The sequence below is a fragment of the Homalodisca vitripennis genome, chromosome 7 (genome assembly GCF_021130785.1).
Source record: "Homalodisca vitripennis isolate AUS2020 chromosome 7, UT_GWSS_2.1, whole genome shotgun sequence".
NCBI classification, from domain to species: domain Eukaryota; kingdom Metazoa; phylum Arthropoda; class Insecta; order Hemiptera; family Cicadellidae; genus Homalodisca; species Homalodisca vitripennis.
In genome coordinates, this window is record NC_060213.1 from 146,682,893 (window position 1) to 146,707,509 (window position 24,617).

A 24,617-nucleotide genomic window follows, 5' to 3' on the forward strand; every position below is an offset into this window, starting at 1 on the left:
GACATAAGCTATGGGTCTCTTCACTACTTCAACACACAGCTCGATCTGATGTGTAACAACTTTAACAAGGGTCACGGGATGGTGTCCACTTTTGCCGGAAAGCTGCAACACGACTCGGCTCACTTTTTGTGAACGCCATCAGTACAGCGATACGGCAGCAAACCGAGTTGGCGTCATCCGTTCAGGGTACAGAAGCTCCAAATGTGGGCCCTGAGCCGGGAAATGACATTCGTAGTGACCCTGACCCTCGCGGTGGGTTGAATGTTTCTGAGGTCTTGGGAAATTAGCTGGGGAGGGGAGGGGTAACAGACAACTCAGCATAGCGCAACTGAACATGAGATCGCTTAACACAGGGTTCGATGAGATGCGTAATCTTGTGTGCGACTTTGACTTTGATGTTCTGGCAGTATCAGAAACCTGGCTTCACCCTGACACTTTAAGCGAAAACTACAAAAAACAGGTCTATACAATGCTGAGAAAGGATCGTGCCAAATCTATGCAAAGTCAAGCTAGAGATGACGTGACAGGAGGTGGCGTGGCTTTGTATACAAAATATGGTATTTATCACGAGAAATACCAGATTATTGCAGATGTTGGGTTATGCGTAGTTTACAGGCCTCCATCTGTCAGCTACACATCTCTTTCAGCTCTGTTCCATTCCCTCTTTGTTGATCTTGCAATTGAAGTTAACTCTGTTTTGTGTTTGGGAGACTTCAACATTGACCTAGCTTGTAAGACCTGCAGGGAATCAAAGTACTTACGCCGGCTCTTGAAAGAATCAAACGCAATACAGCTAATTCATGAGCTAATTAGAGTCACTGCCACCTCGGCTACATTGTTAGACCACATCATAGTGGAAAAGCTAGCTGAGGTCAAGAGGATCGGCGTTATTGACACTTCTAGCATAATAGACCATAGAGGAATGACAATTTCAGACCACAAACTTATTTACTGTACCATACAGTGCAGTTTAGCACAGAAATCACCTAAGTTTATTACTTACAGGGATTTTTCAAAGTTTAATTGCCAAGAAGCGATAAATAATTTTGCGTAAGTTGACTGGGAGCAGGCAATTACAATCCAGGATATAGATGACATTGAAAATTTCATCACATCAAACATACAAAAAGTGTATCATGATCAAGCTCCTATAGTTTGTAAAAAGGTCACTAGTAAAAAGGCACCTTGGAACTGGACTGATTTAATTAAAGAAATGTTAAGAAACAAAAATAGATTAAGAAATACATTCTGGAGAACCAGGGGCGATGAAGATTGGGAAAGCTTATAAGAAATGAATTGAAATCCCTCATTTGGCGTGCAAAAAAGAAGTAATTTACAGACAAGCTAGGATCAAACAAAAGACCCTAAAGAATTCTGGGCCAATTTAAAACAGTGCGAAATTTTGAATGAAAAGGCTAATGATAAAATACCTGACAACTTAGGATTGGATTCTATAAACCAATACTTTGTGGATATGGGCGGTGGCTGTCATGTTAGTGAAGATGTCATTAAAAGATTTGAATCAATGGAAAAAGATAACATAGTTGTTAAATTCGAGTTCCTTCTAGTGTGAGAACGTGATATAATATGTGCCATGGATGAAATAAAAAGCAAAGCAGTTGGCAGTGACAATTTGTCAATTCAAATGATAAAGGCTGCAAGTCCGTACGCCACAGGTGCCATAATTCATCTGATAAATACTGGAAGAGGGAATATTCCCTACAAAATGGACATCTAATATAGTTCGCCCACTGGGGAAGGTAGCTGCCCCTAAAAGTGTCCAATAGTTGAACCCATATCAATTCTACAAGCCATTTCTAAAATCTTAGAGAAGATTGTTTTTTGCCAGATGATTCCTATTATACAAGAAAAAAAGATTCTACCAAAGATGCAAACTGGGTTCAGAAAGATTCACAGTATCTGCACTGCCCTGGTTAATTTATTTAGTGACCTTATAGATGCCAAAGATGAGGGAAAGTACAGTACCTTAGTAATGTTAGATTATTCTCAAGCATTTGACTCTATGAACCACAACTTACTGGCTGAAAAAATGCACTATTATGGATTTAATAAGAAATCGATTGAATGGGAAATCATACCTAAAAGACAGAGTGCAGGTTACCAAAGTGGGTAATGAGACTTCTACCGCACTCACAAGAAGGAGATGTGTGCCACAGGGAAGTTGCCTGGGACCAGTGCTGTTCAACTTGTTTACATCTGATTTTCCGACTTGTGTTAAGAACTGCACTGTTCATCAGTATGTGGATGATTGCCAACTGCATTTGTCATACTTTCATTTTTCTATTGAGGCCATAAATCAAACCATAAATCAAACGCAGAACTCACATTCATCTCAAAGTGGCCTTAAACTAAACGTGGATAAGTGCACTTCACTCCATCTGGCGCCACCTAACGTTGTACAAACCCTGGGTGATGTCATGCTTGATGGTGGGAGCTTGGGCGTGTGCGACAGCGTGAAAACTGGGTGTCGTGCTAGACAGTGGGCTCTCATTTTCGGGGCATGTCACTTACTCTATCCAGCGTGCAGTTGGCAGGCTGAGAAGGTTGTACAGATATCTTGCCACAGTCAGTTAAGCTTCAGCTCATGCAATCTCTAGTCCTATCAGTAATTTATTACTGCTATCCCGCTTACGGGAATAGCATTTCCAAAGAGGACTCTCAGAGAATCCAAAAACTACAAAATACAGATATTCGCTATGTGTTCTCTCTGGGACGCTTTGATCACGTTTCCTCCTTTCGGGACGAGATCGGGATGCTTCCCATGGAGGGCACATGCAGGCTGATGACTGTATGCATGACGCACAAGGCACTGACACTTGGGGAACCGCAATATCTTTGCGAGAGACTGGTGCGCCGTGACGAGGTCTCCCAGCGAAGCACTCGCCATGATAGACAGCTTCATTTCCGCAGAGTGCGGCTAGAAGCTGGTAGGAAGAGCTTCTCTCACTTTGGGCCAAAGTTGCATAACGAACTTCCCGAATGCCTCAAAAGTTGTTTGCCAAACGTTAGGTTTAAGCTTAAGTTTAAGAAAAGCCTTCTTGATAGCTCTAGGCAATCTAATTAAGTATCCGTTGACAAAATGTATTTATTTATTGCAGTATATAACTTATATTCTATGATTTATATAAATGTATGTCTTTTAATGTAATTTATGTACTTGACACGAGTCACTCTGAAAACCAGTTGTAACAGATAAACGCTCATAAATAAAGACATTTTTATTTATTTATAATGCGTACAGCTCATCCTTCAAATTTTTAAACAGGCGATTATAAATAGTACTATGTTTCGATAGTACAAAGTTACATCTGTTTTATGGCCGCACACAATCAGCAGATTAGGTACAACAATGAAGCAGCTGTGAGATTTGTAGTTGGGGAACATCACGTCTTTTTCCATTCTCAACTATTCACTGCTGGAATAATAAAAGACTGGAAGCAAGTAAGCTTGGTCTATAACTGCAAGTAAGCAGTAATAAGGTTTTGCTGTTAAGGACAAAATTGAGAATTTACACTGAGATCCACAGTTACCAGAACCAATCTGCTCCGCGTCACGAACAAAAAGTGTCCTGTTTCATGTATAATAATAAATAATACATGTGTTATAATAGCACATAACACATAATAATAATAAAAAAAGATTGTTTTTGACGACTGAAGGATTGTGAAGGAAACAGGATTTACCGGATATATGCCATCGGTCAGTGATACAAAACAGTACGTCTCAGTTCTATATGGTTGGTCGGTGACTAAAACACTGTATGTGACTTGCATTTTTTGTAGTTCAGTTGTAATAATTAGTATTATGTATTTGTTCAGTGCATGTTTTAGAGTTTGGTACATGTTACAAGGCTATGTTAGTTGAACGATGGTAAATGTCCAGGAAATACCTGGTTCCTTTAAATTTCATTTAGAAATAGCTCTAATACAGTAATAAGCACCAAAAGCCTTGACATTGTAAATAATCATGTCCTATGTGTAATAAAACTTTTTGCATGTATTTTTATTTAACTACATTTAACCTTACTTAAAGAAAATAAAGATCCATACAGCAACAGCTAGAGCCATGAGGGAAACAGAGTACCCCACAGCGTATATCGTTGTCGCAACCTCCACTCCAGTGTCCGATGGCATTTCCAGTTCCGGCCTCGGCTGCGACAAACAAGCCGTGTAGTCTGTGAGGTTGTCCCATACCCCATCATTGTGACACCATCTGCTAGCGTTCTCTGAAACATATACAATACATTACTCACTAAACATTGCGTATATCGTTGTCGCAACCTCTACTCCAGTGTCCGATGGCATTTCCAGTTCCGGCCTCGGCTGCGACAAACAAGCCGTGTAGTCTGTGAGGTTGTCCCATACCCCATCATTGTGACACCATCTGCTAGCGTTCTCTGAAACATATACAATACATTACTCACTAAACATTGCGTATATCGTTGTCGCAACCTCTACTCCAGTGTCCGATGGCATTTCCAGTTCCGGCCTCGGCTGCGACAAACAAGCCGTGTAGTCTGTGAGGTTGTCCCATACCCCATCATTGTGACACCATCTGCTAGCGTTCTCTGAAACATATACAATACATTACTCACTAAACATTGCGTATATCATTGTCGCAACCTCCAATCCAGTGTCCGATGGCATTTCCAGTTCCGGCCTCGGCTGTGACAAACAAACCGTGAAGTCTGTGAGGTTGTCCCATACCCCATCATTGTGATACCATCTGCTAGCGTTCTCTGAAAACATATACAATACATTACTCACTAAACATTGCGTATATCGTTATCGCAAACCTCTACTCCAGTGTCCGATGGCATTTCCAGTTCTGGCCTCGGCTGCGACAAACAAGCCGTGTAGTCTATGAGGTTGTTCCATACCCCATCATTGTGACACCATCTGCTAGTGAGACATATACAATAAATTACTCACTAAACATTGCGTATATCGTTGTCGCAACCTCTACTCCAGTGTCCGATGGCATTCCAGTTCCGGCCTCGGCTGCGACAAACAAGCCGTGTTAGTCTGTGAGGTTGTCCCATACCCCATCATTGTGACACCATCTGCTAGCGTTCTCTGAAACATATACAATACATTACTCACTAAACATTGCGTATATCGTTGTCGCAACCTCTACTCCAGTGTCCGATGGCATTTCCAGTTCTGGCCTCGGCTGCGACAAAAAAGCCGTGTAGTCTATGAGGTTGTCCCATACCCCATCACTGTGACACCATCTGCTAGTGAGACATATACAATAAATTACTCACTAAACATTGCGTATATCGTTGTCGCAAACCTCCACTCCAGTGTCCGATGGCATTTCCAGTTTCCGGCACTCTGGCTGTGACAAACAAGCCGTGTAGTCTGTGAGGTTGTCCCATACCCATCATTGTGACACCATCTGCTAGCGTTCTCTGAAACATATACAATACATTACTCACTAAACATTGCGTATATCGTTGTCGCAACCTCTACTCCAGTGTCCGATGGCATTTCCAGTTTCCGGCCTCGGCTGCGACAAACAAGCCGTGTAGTCTGTGAGGTTGTCCCATACCCCATCATTTGTGACACCATCTGCTAGCGTTCTCTGAAACATATACAATACATTACTCACTAAACATTGCGTATATCGTTGTCGCAACCTCTACTCCAGTGTCCGATGGCATTTCCAGTTCCGGCCTCGGCTGCGACAAACAAGCCGTGTAGTCTGTGAGGTTGTCCCATACCCCATCATTGTGACCACCATCTGCTAGCGTTCTCTGAAACATATACAATACATTACTCACTAAACATTGCGTATATCGTTGTCGCAACCTCCACTCCAGTGTCCGATGGCATTTCCAGTTCTGTGGCCTCGGCTGCGACAAAAAAGCCGTGTAGTCTATGAGGTTTGTTCCATACCCCATCATTGTGGACACCATCTGCTAGCGTTCTCTGAAACATATACAATACATTACTCACTAAAACATTGCGTATATCGTTATCGCAACCTCTACTCCAGTGTCCGATGGCATTTCCAGTTTCCGGCCTCGACTATGACAAACAAGCCGTGTAGTCTGTGAGGTTGTCCCATACCCCATCATTGTGATACCATCTGCTAGCGTTCTCTGAAACATATACAATACATTACTCACTAAACATTGCGTATATCGTTATCGCAACCTCTACTCCAGTGTCCGATGGCATTTCCAGTTCCGGCCTCGGCTATGACAAACAAGCCGTGTAGTCTGTGAGGTTGTCCCATACCCCATCATTGTGACACCATCTGCTAGTGAGACATATACAATAAAATTACTCACTAAACATTGCGTATATCGTTGTCGCAACCTCCACTCCAGTGTCCGATGGCATTTCCAGTTCCGGCCTCGGCTGCGACAAACAAGCCGTGTAGTCTGTGAGGTTGTCCCATACCCCATCATTGTGACACCATCTGCTAGCGTTCTGTGAAACGTATACAATAGACTGAAAACATCTAAGCAATACGAAAACTGTCTAGAACTAGTCTATTAGTTTTATTTAGTAAAATTATTAAATCATCCAGCTAATAAATGCCATTTATTGAGTACTCAAACAGGTTTCTCAGTACTCAGCCCTCGTTTTGTGTTACTAAATGTATAACTCAACGCTTCTAGGATTTAATTCTACCTTCTTGTTTTGGATGTTTTGTCCCTTCACTTTTTTTTCTTGGTTTTGTTTTTGTTTTTTTTGGGTTTCTTGTTTCTAAGAGACTAATAGAAGTGATTTCAACTCTCGAACGTTGTGATGTACATGGTACTTTATTTAAATTCTGCGATGCTTGAGATTTAAACGTTTTACAAACACAGAGACTCAATTAAGAAGCGACGAAGATGGGTTGACTGACTGAGATACCTGTATTGAAGACAAAATCAGAACCACCACAATATGTTTATTTAAAAATTGATTTAAGAATTAACGTAATATATAGTATAAGTAGTTGTATGAAGTTCAAATGTGCTGTAATAGTATAGTATGTAATATAATATACCATACCTACCACATGGTAGGAGAAGAAGAAGAAGGCTGGTTATGGCAGGTGATCAGATTTGTCCGAGCTGTAAGATTTTAGTTTTGGATGATGATAGTGCGGTTGGATGTGAAGGTTTTTGTGGTTTTTGGTATCACTGTGGATGTGTTGGTATTTCAGAGAGTGAGTATGAATTAATTAAACAGCTTGGGGATAAATCTAGATGGTTGTGTTCTCCTTGCGGAGTTAGGTTAGAAAACCTGGTGAAAAACACGTGTGACTTTGATAGCATTATTAAGCTAAATTCGACTGTGTGTAAACTGGTTGAAATTGTGAAGGGTGTGGTTGACGATAATGTAATTTTGAATAAGAAAATTGATGAGGTAATTGAAACTACCAATAATTTAGTTGACGTGTCTCAGCACTCTAAGAAATGTAGACCGGATGTAGACGTCTGTAGTGTGAAGAAAAAAAACAATGTTGTTGATAGTAATGTGATTTTGTCACAGGCTTACGAACGTTCAACGACACAGACAGCTGAATGTAAAACTGCAGAACAAGAAGACCAGGACCAGACTGTTTACTCCATGGTGGACATAGACTGTAAAAATGATTTGAGAGATTCGAATATACAATCGACTACAGAAAATCGATGTGTTCAGTTGTCGTCTGGTTTGATTAATGATAAAGTGGAGGTGGATACGATTGATAGTGATGAACTAACCTGGAAAACTGTATCGTACAAAAAATCTTCATCTTTTGACCAAAGCAAATCTGGAAAGTGTGTGAAGGGAAAAGAACCTAGGCCTATTATTGGATTAGTCAATAAGAAGGGAAACCAGTATGGGAGAGTTACTAAGCCCGTAATAATTGGTTCCAATACACAGAGAGGTGGGCTTAAGTCAGTTGAAAGATTTAAGTGGGTTTTTATATCCCGTTGTGCACCAGATACTTCTGTTGCTGACATTGTAGATTATGTTACTGTTGATGGTGTAGAGGTTTCCAAAAGTGGGAAACTGAAAACCAAATATAGTGACTATTCAAGTTTTAAGGTATGTATACTTGACAAACATTTTGAACGGGTGTTGTGTCCTGATTTTTGGCCGGAAGGAGTTTTTATAAAGGAGTACGATTCACCTAGAAATACATTCAAGTCCACAAATGGGCCTGGTGTGGGTGTGAAACCCGGAAATTTTTTAGGGAAGAGGTACCGGTAAGTAATCCCTTGAGAACACAAAATTGTTTACGCTTTTTCCATCAAAATGTTGAAGGAATTGGTAACAAGCTAGACTTGGTTGAACTTATTGTGGATGATGTATCTCCTCATTTTATGGTTATTACAGAGCATCAAACGTCAAATGAGGATTTAAAACTTTTTAATTTTGAAGGTTATGCTCTTGCGTCTTCTTTTAGCAGGATCTCTCACAAAGGAGGAGGAGTTGCCTTATTTGCCAGGAAACATTTAAGTGGTTATATAGGTGATGTTTCTTGGGCTGCTGACATGAGTGTGGATGTGGATCTCGAGTTAGCGATGGCCAAGTTGAACATTCTGAACTTTGTGATTTTTATTTTATGTATATATAGATCCCCAAATGGAAATTTTTTTAACTTTTTAGAAAAGCTGGATTATAATAATAATAATAACGTCTTTATTTAGCAAGCGTTCTTCAAAGTAAGACTCTGGTTTACAAGACAACTTTTGTCATAACTTACAGGTCTTGCATAGGTTAACCTTAAGGAATGGGAATGTAAGAATTTTAATTTTGGGGGATTAGAATGTAAATACTTTGTTTTATAATTGCCAGTCAAATGAATTTAGTGACTTGTTGTTGTCTTATGGGCTTTGTGACACTTTAGGTCATATACCAACCAGAGTTCAGGATGTGAATAGGCCTAGCTCAATTGATCATATCGTCACTAATGTGGACGATTTTGATGCTTCTGTGATAAATTGTTTTGTGTCTGACCACTTTGGTCAGATAATTGACATATATCACTGTAGTCTTTTGGGTGTTGAAGTGGCTGGGAGAGAAGAGTCTTCCAGGCCTACTCAGAAAAAGATCTCTCGAAGAGTTTTCTCTGATGCTAATGTGTTAGCGTTAAAAGCTGGTTTGGCAGGGGAAAGTTGGGATAATGTTTATGATGCGATAAATTTAGATGAGAAATGGAAATCTTTTATTGATACTTTGCTGTGGCATTTAGATGTCAATTGTCCTATAAAAAAAAGTAAGTTGGGTAACGGTATGTCCCCGAGTATTGGTAAGGTTAATCTTGATGCAGATGTTTTAATACTGCGGGAAGATATGTCCATGTATTATGATTTATATAAAGAAACTGGCATTTTAGACTATAAATTAAAGTATGATAGCTGTAAAAATGATTTTCGCAAAAAGGTTGCAGAGGCTAAATCTAAGCTTATTAATGAGAGAATTAACAACTCTAAGAATGTGTCCAAAAGTAGCTGGGCATTTGTAAATAGCATTAGAGCTCCTGTAAATAGTGTAAATAATATTGAATTAGTTGATAAGGATAACTGTACAAATTCAGAACCTGTAGTGGTAAGCAATATGTTTAATGATTTTTTTGTCAATTCATGCTACATAGATGATACAGAAGCTTCACAAGTACAAAATTCAGATTTGGACTTGGGTCCGCATGATGATGATGAATTTATTTTGATATCAGATGATGAAGTGTTAAAACAGATAAACAACTTGAATAATAAGACATCTTATGGTTGGGATCAGTTTTCACCAATTTTGTTGAAGAAATGTAAATACGAGCTGATTCCTATACTTTTATTTTTAATACAAAGTGTTTTTAATGATAGGATTTTTCCGCAATGTCTGAAATTGACAGTAGTTAGGCCACTTTATAAGAAGGGTCCTAAGAACCTTGTAGAAAATTACAGGCCGATTTCCCTAACATCCACTTTTGGTAAATTGATTGAGAAATTTATCTTGGTGAGACTTAAATTCTTTTTCACACAAAACAATCTTTTGTCTGGGTATCAGCATGGTTTTAGGGGAGGTCGGAGCACCATCTCCGCCGCTGCTGATTTTGTACATCAGTCTTTGGATAAGTTAAATAATGGCTTCAGAGTGGCGGGGGTGTGTTTGGATCTCTCCAAAGCCTTTGATCGGGTAAATCATGGTACTCTCTTGAAAAAACTTGTTCAATATGATGTGCCTGTTTATATGGTTAAACTTATTAAATCTTATTTGGGTGATAGAATTCAGTATACTGAAGTGTTATTTGATGATGGTGAGATGCTTGGGAAATTTAAGTCTGACTCCAGAATAATTGATATAGGTGTCCCTCAGGGTTCAATTCTGGGTCCTTTCCTGTATATAGTGTATGTCAATGACTTTCCTAGAGTTGAAAATGTTTTTATTACAATGTATGCTGATGATGTAAGTGGCATGTGCTGGGCTAATAATTTAGAGAGTTTGATAGATGTTCTTGGGAATTTTGTCAATACTGCAAAGTCTTATTTTAAAGACCTAAAATTAGTTCTTAATAGTAATAAAACTGAGATGGTTTCTTTTGGTTTAACTTCGGCAGGATTGAATGTGTCAGTCACATCAGATAACGGGGTTGAATTAACAAGTAATGATTGTGTTAAGTTTCTTGGTCTATTCATAGACAAATGATTTTCCTGGACAAATCACATTAATCATGTAAGGTCAAAATTGCTGTCAGGAATATTTTTGTTGAGACGTCTTTCTGTTTATTTTGATATTGTAACTCTAAGGAGAGTGTACTTTGGGGTGATGTATCCCTTTATCTCTTATGGTTTGTTGTTGTGGGGATGTACCTTTAATTGCCATGTTGAAAAAATCTTTGTCCTTCAAAAGAAGGCACTAAGAGTTATGTCTAAGGTAGATTCAAGGAGGACATGTAAAGACTTGTTTGTTAAGTATGACATAATGACTATTTATGCTATGTATATTTTCCAGGTAGTTGTACTTGTAAAAGAAGATGAAGTCTATACAATGTTAGGCTCTAATATACACAATCACAACACAAGGCAGAGATCTGATTTTTACAGACTGAGGCAAAATTACTCTCGAACTGAAAACAGCCCCTTTATTAAGGGAGCAATTTTTTATAACAGGCTTCCCAATCATCTGAAACAATTAACGGGGCAAAATTTTAAAACAGGACTGAAAAAGTGGCTAATAAGTAAAGCACCATATTCTTTAAATGATTTGGCCTGAACTTCAAAATTGTGTAGGTAAAGTAGGCTTCATTATTAATTTATTTTAGATCCTAGCTCAATTATTTGCATGTGATATTTTGCATCTGCATGTACGATATTGTATGTTTTATTTTATTTCATGTATTATGTTAATGATTTGCTTGTTTAGCTTGTATTATAGGCTATTGTATGCATATGTATTTATAATTATAATTAACTGCTTGTTTGACTATGTCTATGCATGTATTATGTTTCAGACAATAAATGGAAAAAAAAAACATCATATAGGTCCACCATGTGTAACTATGTACATATGTACGCGATGGGTGGATCTGTTTATCGTCTATGAAGAAATACTCATATAATGAAAGAGAAATGAAATCCAAAAATAATAAAACAACTAATTAATACTTTATAGAGCTATTAAAATAATGGTTTAAATACTTTTTCAAAGTCCTAAAGTAGACTTGAAAAAATAACTTAAGTAATAGTTAAAGTAATAGTTAATGCGTTCCTAGTAGACCTTATCGCACTGCAATATCATTTTGGAAATATATGCATATATATTATACCAAGATTACCAACATTGATGTAAGTTTGAGATTTGTGTAACCATGATAACTTTAGACGTGAACAGGAAGGTTATTTTGCTAACAAATGTTGGCCACACCAGGTGTCGCGTAACAGGCAACGCTGGGGTCTCGTACAAAATATTAAGTGTAAAGCTCATTTCGTTCTCGGAATGTGTCCAGTGGACAGATATACATATATATGTATATGTTTATATATATATATATATATATATAAATTTATCCAGAAAGACATTTTTAATCTCCCGGTCCACACATAAAAAATAAATTGTGTTAGCCTACTGAGTGATGGCTCAGTCAAAGTTTACGGTTGGAGATACAACAAAAATAAAACTCACTCTTGACTACGGTGCATTTTAAGTGTCATGCAAAATAAATTGTGTTAGCCTACTGAGTGATGGCTCAGTCAAAGTTTACGGTTCGCGATACAACAACAATAAAACTCACTCTTGACTACGGTGCATTGTAAGTGTCATGCAAAATAAATTGTGTTAGCCTACTGAGTGATGGCTCAGTCAAAGTTTACGGTTGGAGATACAACAACAATAAAACTCACTCTTGACTACGGTGCATTGTAAGTGTCATGCAAAATAAATTGTGTTAGCCTACTGAGTGATGGCTCAGTCAAAGTTTACGGTTGGAGATACAACAACAATAAAACTCACTCTTGACTACGGTGCATTGTAAGTGTCATGCAAAATAAATTGTGTTAGCCTACTGAGTGATGGCTCAGTCAAAGTTTACGGTTGGAGATACAACAACAATAAAACTCACTCTTGACTACGGTGCATTTTAAGTGTCATGCAAAATAAATTGTGTTAGCCTACTGAGTGATGGCTCAGTCAAAGTTTACGGTTGGAGATACAACAACAATAAAACTCACTCTTGACTACGGTGCATTGTAAGTGTCATGCAAAATAAATTGTGTTAGCCTACTGAGTGATGGCTCAGTCAAAGTTTACGGTTGGAGATACAACAAAAATAAAACTCACTCTTGACTACGGTGCATTTTAAGTGTCATGCAAAATAAATTGTGTTAGCCTACTGAGTGATGGCTCAGTCAAAGTTTACGGTTGGAGATACAACAACAATAAAACTCACTCTTGACTACGGTGCATTGTAAGTGTCATGCAAAATAAATTGTGTTAGCCTACTGAGTGATGGCTCAGTCAAAGTTTACGGTTGGAGATACAACAACAATAAAACTCACTCTTGTCTACGGTGCATTGTAAGTATCATGCAAAATAAATTGTGCTAGCCTACTGAGTGATGGCTCAGTCAAAGTTTACGGTTGGAGATACAACAACAATAAAACTCACTCTTGACTACGGTGCATTGTAAGTATCATGCAAAATAAATTGTGCTAGCCTACTGAGTGATGGCTCAGTCAAAGTTTACGGTTGGAGATACAACAACAATAAAACTCACTCTTGACTACGGTGCATTGTAAGTATCATGCAAAATAAATTGTGTTAGCCTACTGAGTGATGGCTCAGTCAAAGTTTACGGTTGGAGATACAACAACAATAAAACTCACTCTTGTCTACGGTGCATTGTAAGTATCATGCAAAATAAATTGTGTTAGCCTACTGAGTGATGGCTCAATCAAAGTTTACGGTTGGAGATACAACAACAATAAAACTCACTCTTGACTACGGTGCATTGTAAGTGTCATGCAAAATAAATTGTGTTAGCCTACTGAGTGATGGCTCAGTCAAAGTTTACGGTTGGAGATACAACAACAATAAAACTCACTCTTGACTACGGTGCATTGTAAGTGTCATGCAAAATAAATTGTGTTAGCCTACTGAGTGATGGCTCAGTCAAAGTTTACGGTTGGAGATACAACAACAATAAAACTCACTCTTGACTACGGTGCATTGTAAGTGTCATGCAAAATAAATTGTGTTAGCCTACTGAGTGATGGCTCAGTCAAAGTTTACGGTTGGAGATACAACAACAATAAAACTCACTCTTGACTACGGTGCATTGTAAGTGTCATGCAAAATAAATTGTGTTAGCCTACTGAGTGATGGCTCAGTCAAAGTTTACGGTTGGAGATACAACAACAATAAAACTCACTCTTGACTACGGTGCATTGTAAGTGTCATGCAAAATAAATTGTGTTAGCCTACTGAGTGATGGCTCAGTCAAAGTTTACGGTTGGAGATACAACAACAATAAAACTCACTCTTGACTACGGTGCATTGTAAGTGTCATGCAAAATAAATTGTGTTAGCCTACTGAGTGATGGCTCAGTCAAAGTTTACGGTTGGAGATACAACAACAATAAAACTCACTCTTGACTACGGTGCATTGTAAGTGTCATGCAAAATAAATTGTGTTAGCCTACTGAGTGATGGCTCAGTCAAAGTTTACGGTTGGAGATACAACAACAATAAAACTCACTCTTGACTACGGTGCATTTTAAGTGTCATGCAAAATAAATTGTGTTAGCCTACTGAGTGATGGCTCAGTCAAAGTTTACGGTTGGAGATACAACAACAATAAAACTCACTCTTGACTACGGTGCATTGTAAGTGTCATGCAAAATAAATTGTGTTAGCCTACTGAGTGATGGCTCAGTCAAAGTTTACGGTTGGAGATACAACAACAATAAAACTCACTCTTGACTACGGTGCATTGTAAGTGTCATGCAAAATAAATTGTGTTAGCCTACTGAGTGATGGCTCAGTCAAAGTTTACGGTTGGAGATACAACAACAATAAAACTCACTCTTGACTACGGTGCATTGTAAGTGTCATGCAAAATAAATTGTGTTAGCCTACTGAGTGATGGCTCAGTCAAAGTTTACGGTTGGAGATACAACAACAATAAAACTCACTCTTGACTACGGTGCATTGTAAGTGTCATGCAAAATAAATTGTGTTAGCCTACTGAGTGATGGCTCAGTCAAAGTTTACGGTTGGAGATACAACAACAATAAAACTCACTCTTGACTACGGTGCATTGTAAGTGTCATGCAAAATAAATTGTGTTAGCCTACTGAGTGATGGCTCAGTCAAAGTTTACGGTTGGAGATACAACAACAATAAAACTCACTCTTGACTACGGTGCATTGTAAGTGTCATGCAAAATAAATTGTGTTAGCCTACTGAGTGATGGCTCAGTCAAAGTTTACGGTTGGAGATACAACAACAATAAAACTCACTCTTGACTACGGTGCATTGTAAGTATCATGCAAAATAAATTGTGTTAGCCTACTGAGTGATGGCTCAGTCAAAGTTTACGGTTGGAGATACAACAACAATAAAACTCACTCTTGACTACGGTGCATTGTAAGTGTCATGCAAAATAAATTGTGTTAGCCTACTGAGTGATGGCTCAGTCAAAGTTTACGGTTGGAGATACAACAACAATAAAACTCACTCTTGACTACGGTGCATTGTAAGTGTCATGCAAAATAAATTGTGTTAGCCTACTGAGTGATGGCTCAGTCAAAGTTTACGGTTGGAGATACAACAACAATAAAACTCACTCTTGACTACGGTGCATTGTAAGTGTCATGCAAAATAAATTGTGTTAGCCTACTGAGTGATGGCTCAGTCAAAGTTTACGGTTGGAGATACAACAACAATAAAACTCACTCTTGACTACGGTGCATTGTAAGTGTCATGCAAAATAAATTGTGTTAGCCTACTGAGTGATGGCTCAGTCAAAGTTTACGGTTGGAGATACAACAACAATAAAACTCACTCTTGACTACGGTGCATTGTAAGTGTCATGCAAAATAAATTGTGTTAGCCTACTGAGTGATGGCTCAGTCAAAGTTTACGGTTGGAGATACAACAACAATAAAACTCACTCTTGACTACGGTGCATTGTAAGTGTCATGCAAAATAAATTGTGTTAGCCTACTGAGTGATGGCTCAGTCAAAGTTTACGGTTGGAGATACAACAACAATAAAACTCACTCTTGACTACGGTGCATTGTAAGTGTCATGCAAAATAAATTGTGTTAGCCTACTGAGTGATGGCTCAGTCAAAGTTTACGGTTGGAGATACAACAACAATAAAACTCACTCTTGACTACGGTGCATTGTAAGTGTCATGCAAAATAAATTGTGTTAGCCTACTGAGTGATGGCTCAGTCAAAGTTTACGGTTGGAGATACAACAACAATAAAACTCACTCTTGACTACGGTGCATTGTAAGTATCATGCAAAATAAATTGTGTTAGCCTACTGAGTGATGGCTCAGTCAAAGTTTACGGTTGGAGATACAACAACAATAAAACTCACTCTTGACTATGGTGCATTGTAAGTGTCATGCAAAATAAATTGTGTTAGCCTACTGAGTGATGGCTCAGTCAAAGTTTACGGTTGGAGATACAACAACAATAAAACTCACTCTTGACTATGGTGCATTGTAAGTGTCATGCAAAATAAATTGTGTTAGCCTACTGAGTGATGGCTCAGTCAAAGTTTACGGTTGGAGATACAACAACAATAAAACTCACTCTTGACTATGGTGCATTGTAAGTGTCATGCAAAATAAATTGTGTTAGCCTACTGAGTGATGGCTCAGTCAAAGTTTACGGTTGGAGATACAACAACAATAAAACTCACTCTTGACTATGGTGCATTGTAAGTGTCATGCAAAATAAATTGTGTTAGCCTACTGAGTGATGGCTCAGTCAAAGTTTACGGTTGGAGATACAACAACAATAAAACTCACTCTTGACTACGGTGCATTGTAAGTATCATGCAAAATAAATTGTGTTAGCCTACTGAGTGATGGCTCAGTCAAAGTTTACGGTTGGAGATACAACAACAATAAAACTCACTCTTGACTATGGTGCATTGTAAGTATCATGCAAAATAAATTGTGTTAGCCTACTGAGTGATGGCTCAGTCAAAGTTTACGGTTGGAGATACAACAACAATAAAACTCACTCTTGACTATGGTGCATTGTAATTGTCATGCAAAATAAAAATGCTACAGATGAAATCTTTCTCGGGCTATCTTCGCACATAATACATTGAAATATTAACAACAATTAATTAAGTTGGGTTTCATAGCAGTGGTTAAATAACAAAAGGCTACACACAAAGTGAAAAACCTGATGGTGTACGTGTTGGTGTGGTGAGGCTACAAGTGTTTGCATGTCATATGTTATAATATCATATGGTTGTACTGAGTTTATTTACAAATTTATTTATCGTGGTATTGTATCATTGCCATCAAGTTACACAGGAGACTAAAATAGCAATATTCGGTAAATATCATCCTAATTTCATAGAGAGACATGCACCACCATAAAACCTGCGTTCCTATATAGAAATCAAATTTCATTCAAAATTCAAGCACATAATTTCTTTTTTTGGGATATCGTGCGTAGACAGATGTATATAAGTAATTGCACTTTTTTCAGCCCTTTGAGTGATAGACTTTACTAATGCTCAGCCAATAATAACATTTTTTAAGTTCAACCATAAAACATTTCAGTTTATATCCGATATTGTCGCTAAACATTTGCTATTAGCTTGAAAAGGAAATAATTACTTTTGTTACAATGTAAATGCTCTGTATGAAAGGAAAAGTTAACTTTTTCTCAGTAATTTGTGTTGTATTTATGACTTGCCAAATCAAGTATAAAACAATTTACTTGGAGACTCACGTGTGGTATCGTACTTGATTCCATTCAGCTCGGAGAAGCACGGGAGTTTGACAAGAGTGCCGGGGGCGGTTGGCGGCCAGCAAAGCAGCGAGTCCCAGGTGGCTGGACAAGTCACCCCCTGGTCATGGGCACGCAGCTGGAGGCACCGCACCTCCTGGAACATCGTTACTGGAGAAGCTCTTCAAGAAAGATATGATATAATTAATATTATATTTTACAAATATTACAAGAAAATCGTGTAAAATTTTAAATAATCTCTTGTGTTGACATCACTGAGGATTAGGTCCAAAATAAGGTTAATATTTCTTCAGAATTTTCTCGCGTAATTTAGCTAGACATTGGAGTTCCAACTCAAAATAAATATTGTAAAATATGTCGTTTACGGTATAAACCAGTCAGAAGTGAACCCTCCTGGGCCTGACAGATCAGTACATCAGTACAAGACGAGGACAAGAGACAAATTCCGTAGTACTCATCACCGGACTGTACTGTTCAGTACAGAGATATCACAGGCAGGTATAAACCAGTCAGAAGTGAACCCTCCTGGGCCTGACAGATCAGTACATCAGTACGAGACGAGGACAAGAGACAAATTCCGTAGTACTCATCACCGGACTGTACTGTTCAGTACAGAGATCTCACAGGCAGGTATAAACCAGTCAGAAGTGAACCCTCCTGGGCCTGACAGATCAGTACATCAGTACGAGACGAGGACAAGAGACAAATTCCGTAGTACTCATCACCGGACTGTACTGTTCAGTACAGAGATCTCACAGGCAGGTATAAACTAGTCAGAAGTGAACCCTCCTGGGCCTGACAGATCAATACATCAGTACGAGACGAAGACAAGAGACAAATTCCGTAGTACTCATCACCGGACTGTACTGTTCAGTACAGAGATCTCACAGGCAGGTATAAACCAGTCAGAAGTGAACCCTCCTGGGCCTGACAGATCAGTACATCAGTATGAGACGAGGACAAGAGACAAATTCCGTAGTACTCATCACCGGACTGTACTGTTCAGTACAGAGATCTCACAGGCAGGTATAAACTAGTCAGAAGTGAACCCTCCTGGGCCTGACAGATCAATACATCAGTACGAGACGAAGACAAGAGACAAATTCCGTAGTACTCATCACCGGACTGTACTGTTCAGTACAGAGATCTCACAGGCAGGTATAAACCAGTCAGAAGTGAACCCTCCTGGGCCTGACAGATCAATACATCAGTACGAGACGAAGACAAGAGACAAATTCCGTAGTACTCATCACCGGACTGTACTGTTCAGTACAGAGATCTCACAGGCAGGTATAAACTAGTCAGAAGTGAACCCTCCTGGGCCTGACAGATCAATACATCAGTACGAGACGAAGACAAGAGACAAATTCCGTAGTACTCATCACCGGACTGTACTGTTCAGTACAGAGATCTCACAGGCAGGTATAAACTAGTCAGAAGTGAACCCTCCTGGGCCTGACAGATCAATACATCAGTACGAGACGAAGACAAGAGACAAATTCCGTAGTACTCATCACCGGACTGTACTGTTCAGTACAGAGATCTCACAGGCAGGTATAAACCAGTCAGAAGTGAACCCTCCTGGGCCTGACAGATCAGTACATCAGTATGAGACGAGGACAAGAGACAAATTCCGTAGTACTCATCACCGGACTGTACTGTTCAGTATAGAGATCTCACAAGATAACCGAACCGATCAAATGAATCTCGGCTCGGCTAAAAATCTTTCTAGTCACTCAGGCTTTCGTTTTTTCGGTCGGTTTTCTTGGCCATTAATAATAAAGTTAGAATTTGAAGAATGACTAAATGGGTTTAGTTTGATATGTATTAAAAATAAAATATTGAATCCTTAAAGCTGTCTTCAACCAATAAGAAAAATTAAATGTTATTTTATTTTAGAATAAATTGATTTTACAAATCTAACGTGACGGAAAAGTAAGTTCGTTTTGCAGTTTTGGGATTTCCTGTTTAATTCGCAAACTATACCTTTGTAACCTATATTAGTCTAGTATCTGAGAGCCAACCTGATACTCTTGAAATTGATAGAGGGATTTATCCTAAAAATAGATCATTAGTTATCCGTGCTAGTTGTATGTGTGCGCTAGAAATGAGAGTATGAAAAATGTTAAAAATATCAAACAGTAATCATATTTTTTTTACTTGACACTCTTAAAACTGACAATCAGACACATAAATATCACAGTTAGATAAATAATCACAACTTTCTACGAAATATAATACCTGTATATAGATATATTACGGTAATTTAAGCTCAGAAAAATGTGTTATAAGAAAAACTTTTAGCTTCACATTTTTGACTCTGCCATTTTGACGTCCACAAAAACTAACGTGGATGACGAATTATCTCTTTTAGGATACATTTCTCTATGGATTTAAGTATAAACCTTGTTGTATAATTATACAATAAAAATTGGCTCTCAGCTCCCAGACTAGAACTGGACTATAACGAATGATGTGATGAATGTTTCGCCAACGATATGCACTAAATATATAGAGATCACTGTTGGCACCTTTGATAGATAATGAAGCGTATTCTTCACAACATCGCCAAGTTAAACCTGGATGTATAATTATACAATAAAAATTAGCTCTCAGCTCCCAGACTAGAACTGGACTATAACGAATGATGTGATGAATGTTTCGCCAACGATATGCACCAACTATATAGAGATCACTGTTGGCGCCTTTGATAGATAATGAAGCGTATTCTTCACAACATCGCCAAGTTAAACCTGTATGTATAATTATACAATAAAAATTAGCTCTCAGCTCCCAGACTAGAACTGGACTATAACGAATGATGTGATGAATGTTTCGCCAACGATATGCACCAAATGTATATAGATCACTGTTGGCGCCTTTGATAGATAATGAAGCGTATTCTTCACAACATCGCCAAGTTAAACCTGGATGTATAATTATACAATAAAAATTGGCTCTCAGCTCTCAGACTAGAACTGGACTATAACGAATGATGTGATGAATGTTTTGCCAACGATAGGCACCAAATATAATATATAGATCGCTGTTGGCGCCTTTGATAGATAATGAAGCGTATTCTTCACATCATCGCCAAGATAAACCTGAGCAATAATCGAATTAACACGTGTAACCGCTAGGCGGAGTAAGAAGGGGTTGTAATCAGTTATAATGTATGAAGAAGGTGTAGACTTATCCTATCAAAATGCCAGACAACCTCTTTTATAGAAATATATTAGAAAATCTTTAACTTTAAGTCTTCTACATTTAATTATTAATTTAAAACGGTTGATTTTTAGAAAGCTTATTATCCTAACATCTATGTTACTCCATTGTTTGTAGACATTATTTATAAAGAAAATTTCCATGTGCCATAACTAAGTATTTTTGGATAAATATTATTTCTATATATTTTCTCACTCTTGCAGGTATACAAGAACTTGAATTTTTTATATTTTCGTGAATTCCTCGTTGATTGCCTGCAAAACACACCCACGTCTTTTTCTGTGTTACGTAACTCACTGTGCCTGAATGTACGTTTATCTCTACCTTGTGTTTTGAAATTCCCGTAGCATATAACTCAGTTAGTACGACCTTTCCTTGACTTAATGTTGGAATTATATATTATCAATACTTCTAAAACGGCAACTCGTTCTTAAACTGCAATACAAATGATATCAAAATAGCAACAGAAGACACATATAATTGTCCCAAATTATAAGTAGCATTTTGATATTATATTTATTTAGAACGAATAAATAATTAACTGAGTAATTTTAAATTTATTGTATGACCCAATATATAAAATGTTATAAAAATTCCTTTAAATTTTATTCTGAAAATCAAAACACAAATGCTCAATTATGTTTAATCCACTTTAAAAAGTGATAACATGTTTACCAGTCTTGTACTACTTTATACATAGTATAACTTAAAGTTCCTTATAAAGTTCCTTATAGTTTAAGGAATTAAATAATAAGATTGAGGCTGTAAATTTTCCAATTGGGGATCTCCATTCTTTATACCCGCATTTAAGTGGTCACCGCTATTTCAGCATCATAGACTTATCAAAAGCTTATCATCAAATTAGATTAGCTGATGAAAGCCAAAATTTGACAACTTTCTCTGTGCCATTCGGTAGTTATAAATTTAAAAGACTGCCATTTGGACTTCTTGTGGGCAGTGGCGTTTTAACTGCTTATTTAAATTCAGTGCTTGGACACTTAAAATTTAAATGTGTTTTAACATACTTAGATGATATTATAGTATACTCTAAGAGTTTAAATGAACATTATGCCCACTTAAGGGAAGTTTTACGCTGTTTGAGGAACCATAACCTGACAGCAAATGTTAATAAAGTTAAATTTTGTTACAAGGAAATAAATTTTCTGGGACACATTGTGAGTGAAAATAAATTAAAAATTGACCCAGAAAGAGCTGTAAATATTCAACAGTGTAGGAGACCTAAAAACAAAAAGGACATTGCGCGGTTTATAGGAATGACGTCCTATTTTTCTAAATTTATTGAAAACTATGCGGACATAGCGGCTCCTCTGAACGCTATGAGGAAGAAATGTGCAGTCTTCCGGTGGACCGAAGAGTGTGAAAAATCGTTTGTACAGTTAAAGAATAAGATATCTAATCCCCCTGTGTTAGCTATTCCTAACTTTAATAAAGAGTTCACCTTGCAGTGTGATGCGAGTGACAGGGCAATGAGGAATATAAACAGTGTGCTGCTATGTATGAAGTGTTAGTTCTTCGAGTGGAAAAGGCAATAAAGGGTTCTAATAATTTGGAAATTTTGCAGTGCCAGGTTAAAATTGGTCATTGGATAAGGCGAATGAACAACCTGAAAGGTCTATTCAAATTAACGGATAACTTGATCAAAGAGATCGATAGAATGTCTGAGGGTTTAGTAGCTCAGGAAGAGTCATTGAAATCAGTAGAATTGGATGAACAATTATGTAGCGAAATAGAACGCCGGCTATCAGAATCTAACCTGGAGACGGAAAATGAAAGTGTAGCACTTGAAAATATTACGAAAGGACCAATACCCGTTAATATGTGTAATGATGTTTTCGTACCTGAGAATCGTTCAATTGTATATAATAAGTTACCTAACCCACTTGAAAGGTATCTTAGAATGTTTAAGGTAACGGACGGGTTAAAAGTAAATGAACTATTGGAGTTTTTAAAAGTTGTTAAAAAATTAAAAAACGAAACAAAATGTTCTGATCAAGAAATCTTGGAAATTTGCGTGTCTTATTGCCAAGGTCCATTATTGGCAAAAATTTTGGGATCGAAATATTGGGACTTAATTTTAGATTAGATTGTGATATGTCAGGGTAAAATCGAACATGTAATCCTTTGGCAAGTTAGCACTGGTAGTTTTAAATTGTTAGGAAGGCAGGTTGACTGCCTTGAATTGATTAGAACTTGTCTTATTGTGAGTATTGTTCTCCTGGTTTGATACAGCTGGACCAATGAGAGAGCTCCACTGATGTCCTGCAAAGGTGATTGGAAAGGGAAGTATTTAAGCGCCCGCTCATAATTTTCGCCCTTCTTTTGGTTATTTTCGTGAGTAAAGTTAATTGCAGTGCGCCGTATTTCTTAATTTTTTTCCGCGAGTGATTTTGAGGTAAGCACCAAATTTATTGTACGTTTTATTGAAAAAGTCATCTTGATCTGATATTAAATTAATTTTGTTGTCTTTTTTTATAGGAAAAAATTAAATTCATAGAAACTACAGAGCAATCTGAATAACTTATTCTCGAAGAACAATAGAGCATAATAGAATCATACAAGTTACATTTGGTTCATGCTTGCAAGAGAAGTGAATTTAAATTGAACTTTGTTAATAACTTTAATTGAGATTTGAAAAAGTAGTAATTTATTAATATTTAACTGGAACTGTTTATTGTGAATTATTAATTGAAAATTAATTGAACTTTATAATTGTTAGAGAGAGAGTTGTAATCTGAATTGCAGAGACTTGAAAGTTAAGGTTCAAATAGTGTAAAGAGAAGTTGAAATTTTATTTTGTATTTTGAGTAAACTTAGAAGTGAACATTTTTATTTTTATTATTTCCAAGTGGTATTTCATTTTATTTAATAGTTAACAATTTTAGTAATACATTGTACTTAATATTCACTAGGATCTTTACTAATCAAAAAATATTTTATATCGTCTTGGATGTATTATTGATGATTTATATATTAATACTCTGGAATATTAAGATCAACAATCCAAGTCGTTATATTGACTGCGCCACTCTGCTTGTAAAGTATCCAGTGAATTTTTAATAAACATATACAAACTGTTATAAACTTTGTTAGAAAACTTTGGCAAGAACTTGTGTTGTCTAGTTAAGTTGTGATAGTTAAGTTAAATTTATTTAACCTAAAATGGCTCTCAAAGTGGACTTTTTAAGTAAGGACGAATTAATTTATGAACTGTGGTTCCGTGGTGTGGAAACAATTACTGATAGCACTGTAGATAAACTTAGAAAGTTATTGAGACAGGTAGTAGGTCTCAACATTATTGGCAATAAGCTAAATTTGTCTAGTAAAGCAGAGTGGCGCAGTCAATATAACGACTTGGATTGTTGATCTTAATATTCCAGAGTATTAATATATAAATCATCAATAATACATCCAAGACGATATAAAATATTTTTTGATTAGTAAAGATCCTAGTGAATATTAAGTACAATGTATTACTAAAATTGTTAACTATTAAATATTATCTGGTTTGTCTAAAATAAAAATCACAGTTCTAAATGAAAACAATGGATTTACTTTTAACTGGCAAATTAATAAGTTCAACATTTCAGAATTTTTATCACTCTATTTTCCACAAAGAATTGACAAACCTTTTAGTAAATTTAAAAATTCCTTTGGCAAGAAATAAAAATATTGAATCAAATTATCAAACTAAAAATCAGAGCTCTCTTCTAAAATAAAATAATAAAGTTTTAAAATAAAATGAAATACCACTTGGAAATAATAAAAATAAAAATGTTCACTTCTAAGTTTACTCAAAATACAAAATAAAATTTCAACTTCTCTTTACACTATTTGAACCTTAACTTTCAAGTCTCTGCAATTCAGATTACAACTCTCTCTCTAACAATTATAAAGTTCAATTAATTTTCAATTAATA

The 24,617-nt window shown here is 37.1% G+C and overlaps 1 protein-coding gene across 1 annotated transcript in view; it reads right to left on the bottom strand.

The window, feature by feature from the left end:
* Nucleotides 1-24,617, bottom strand: part of LOC124366476 (diuretic hormone receptor-like) — a 65,773-nt gene that overhangs the window by 39,451 nt on the left and 1,705 nt on the right. The window contains exons 2-3 of the mRNA XM_046823060.1: nt 17,438-17,591; nt 4,048-4,246 (exon numbers count right to left, since the gene is read on the bottom strand). Coding sequence (XP_046679016.1) covers nt 4,048-4,246; nt 17,438-17,591 — 353 coding nt within the window. The remainder of the gene's footprint in view (nt 1-4,047; nt 4,247-17,437; nt 17,592-24,617) is intronic.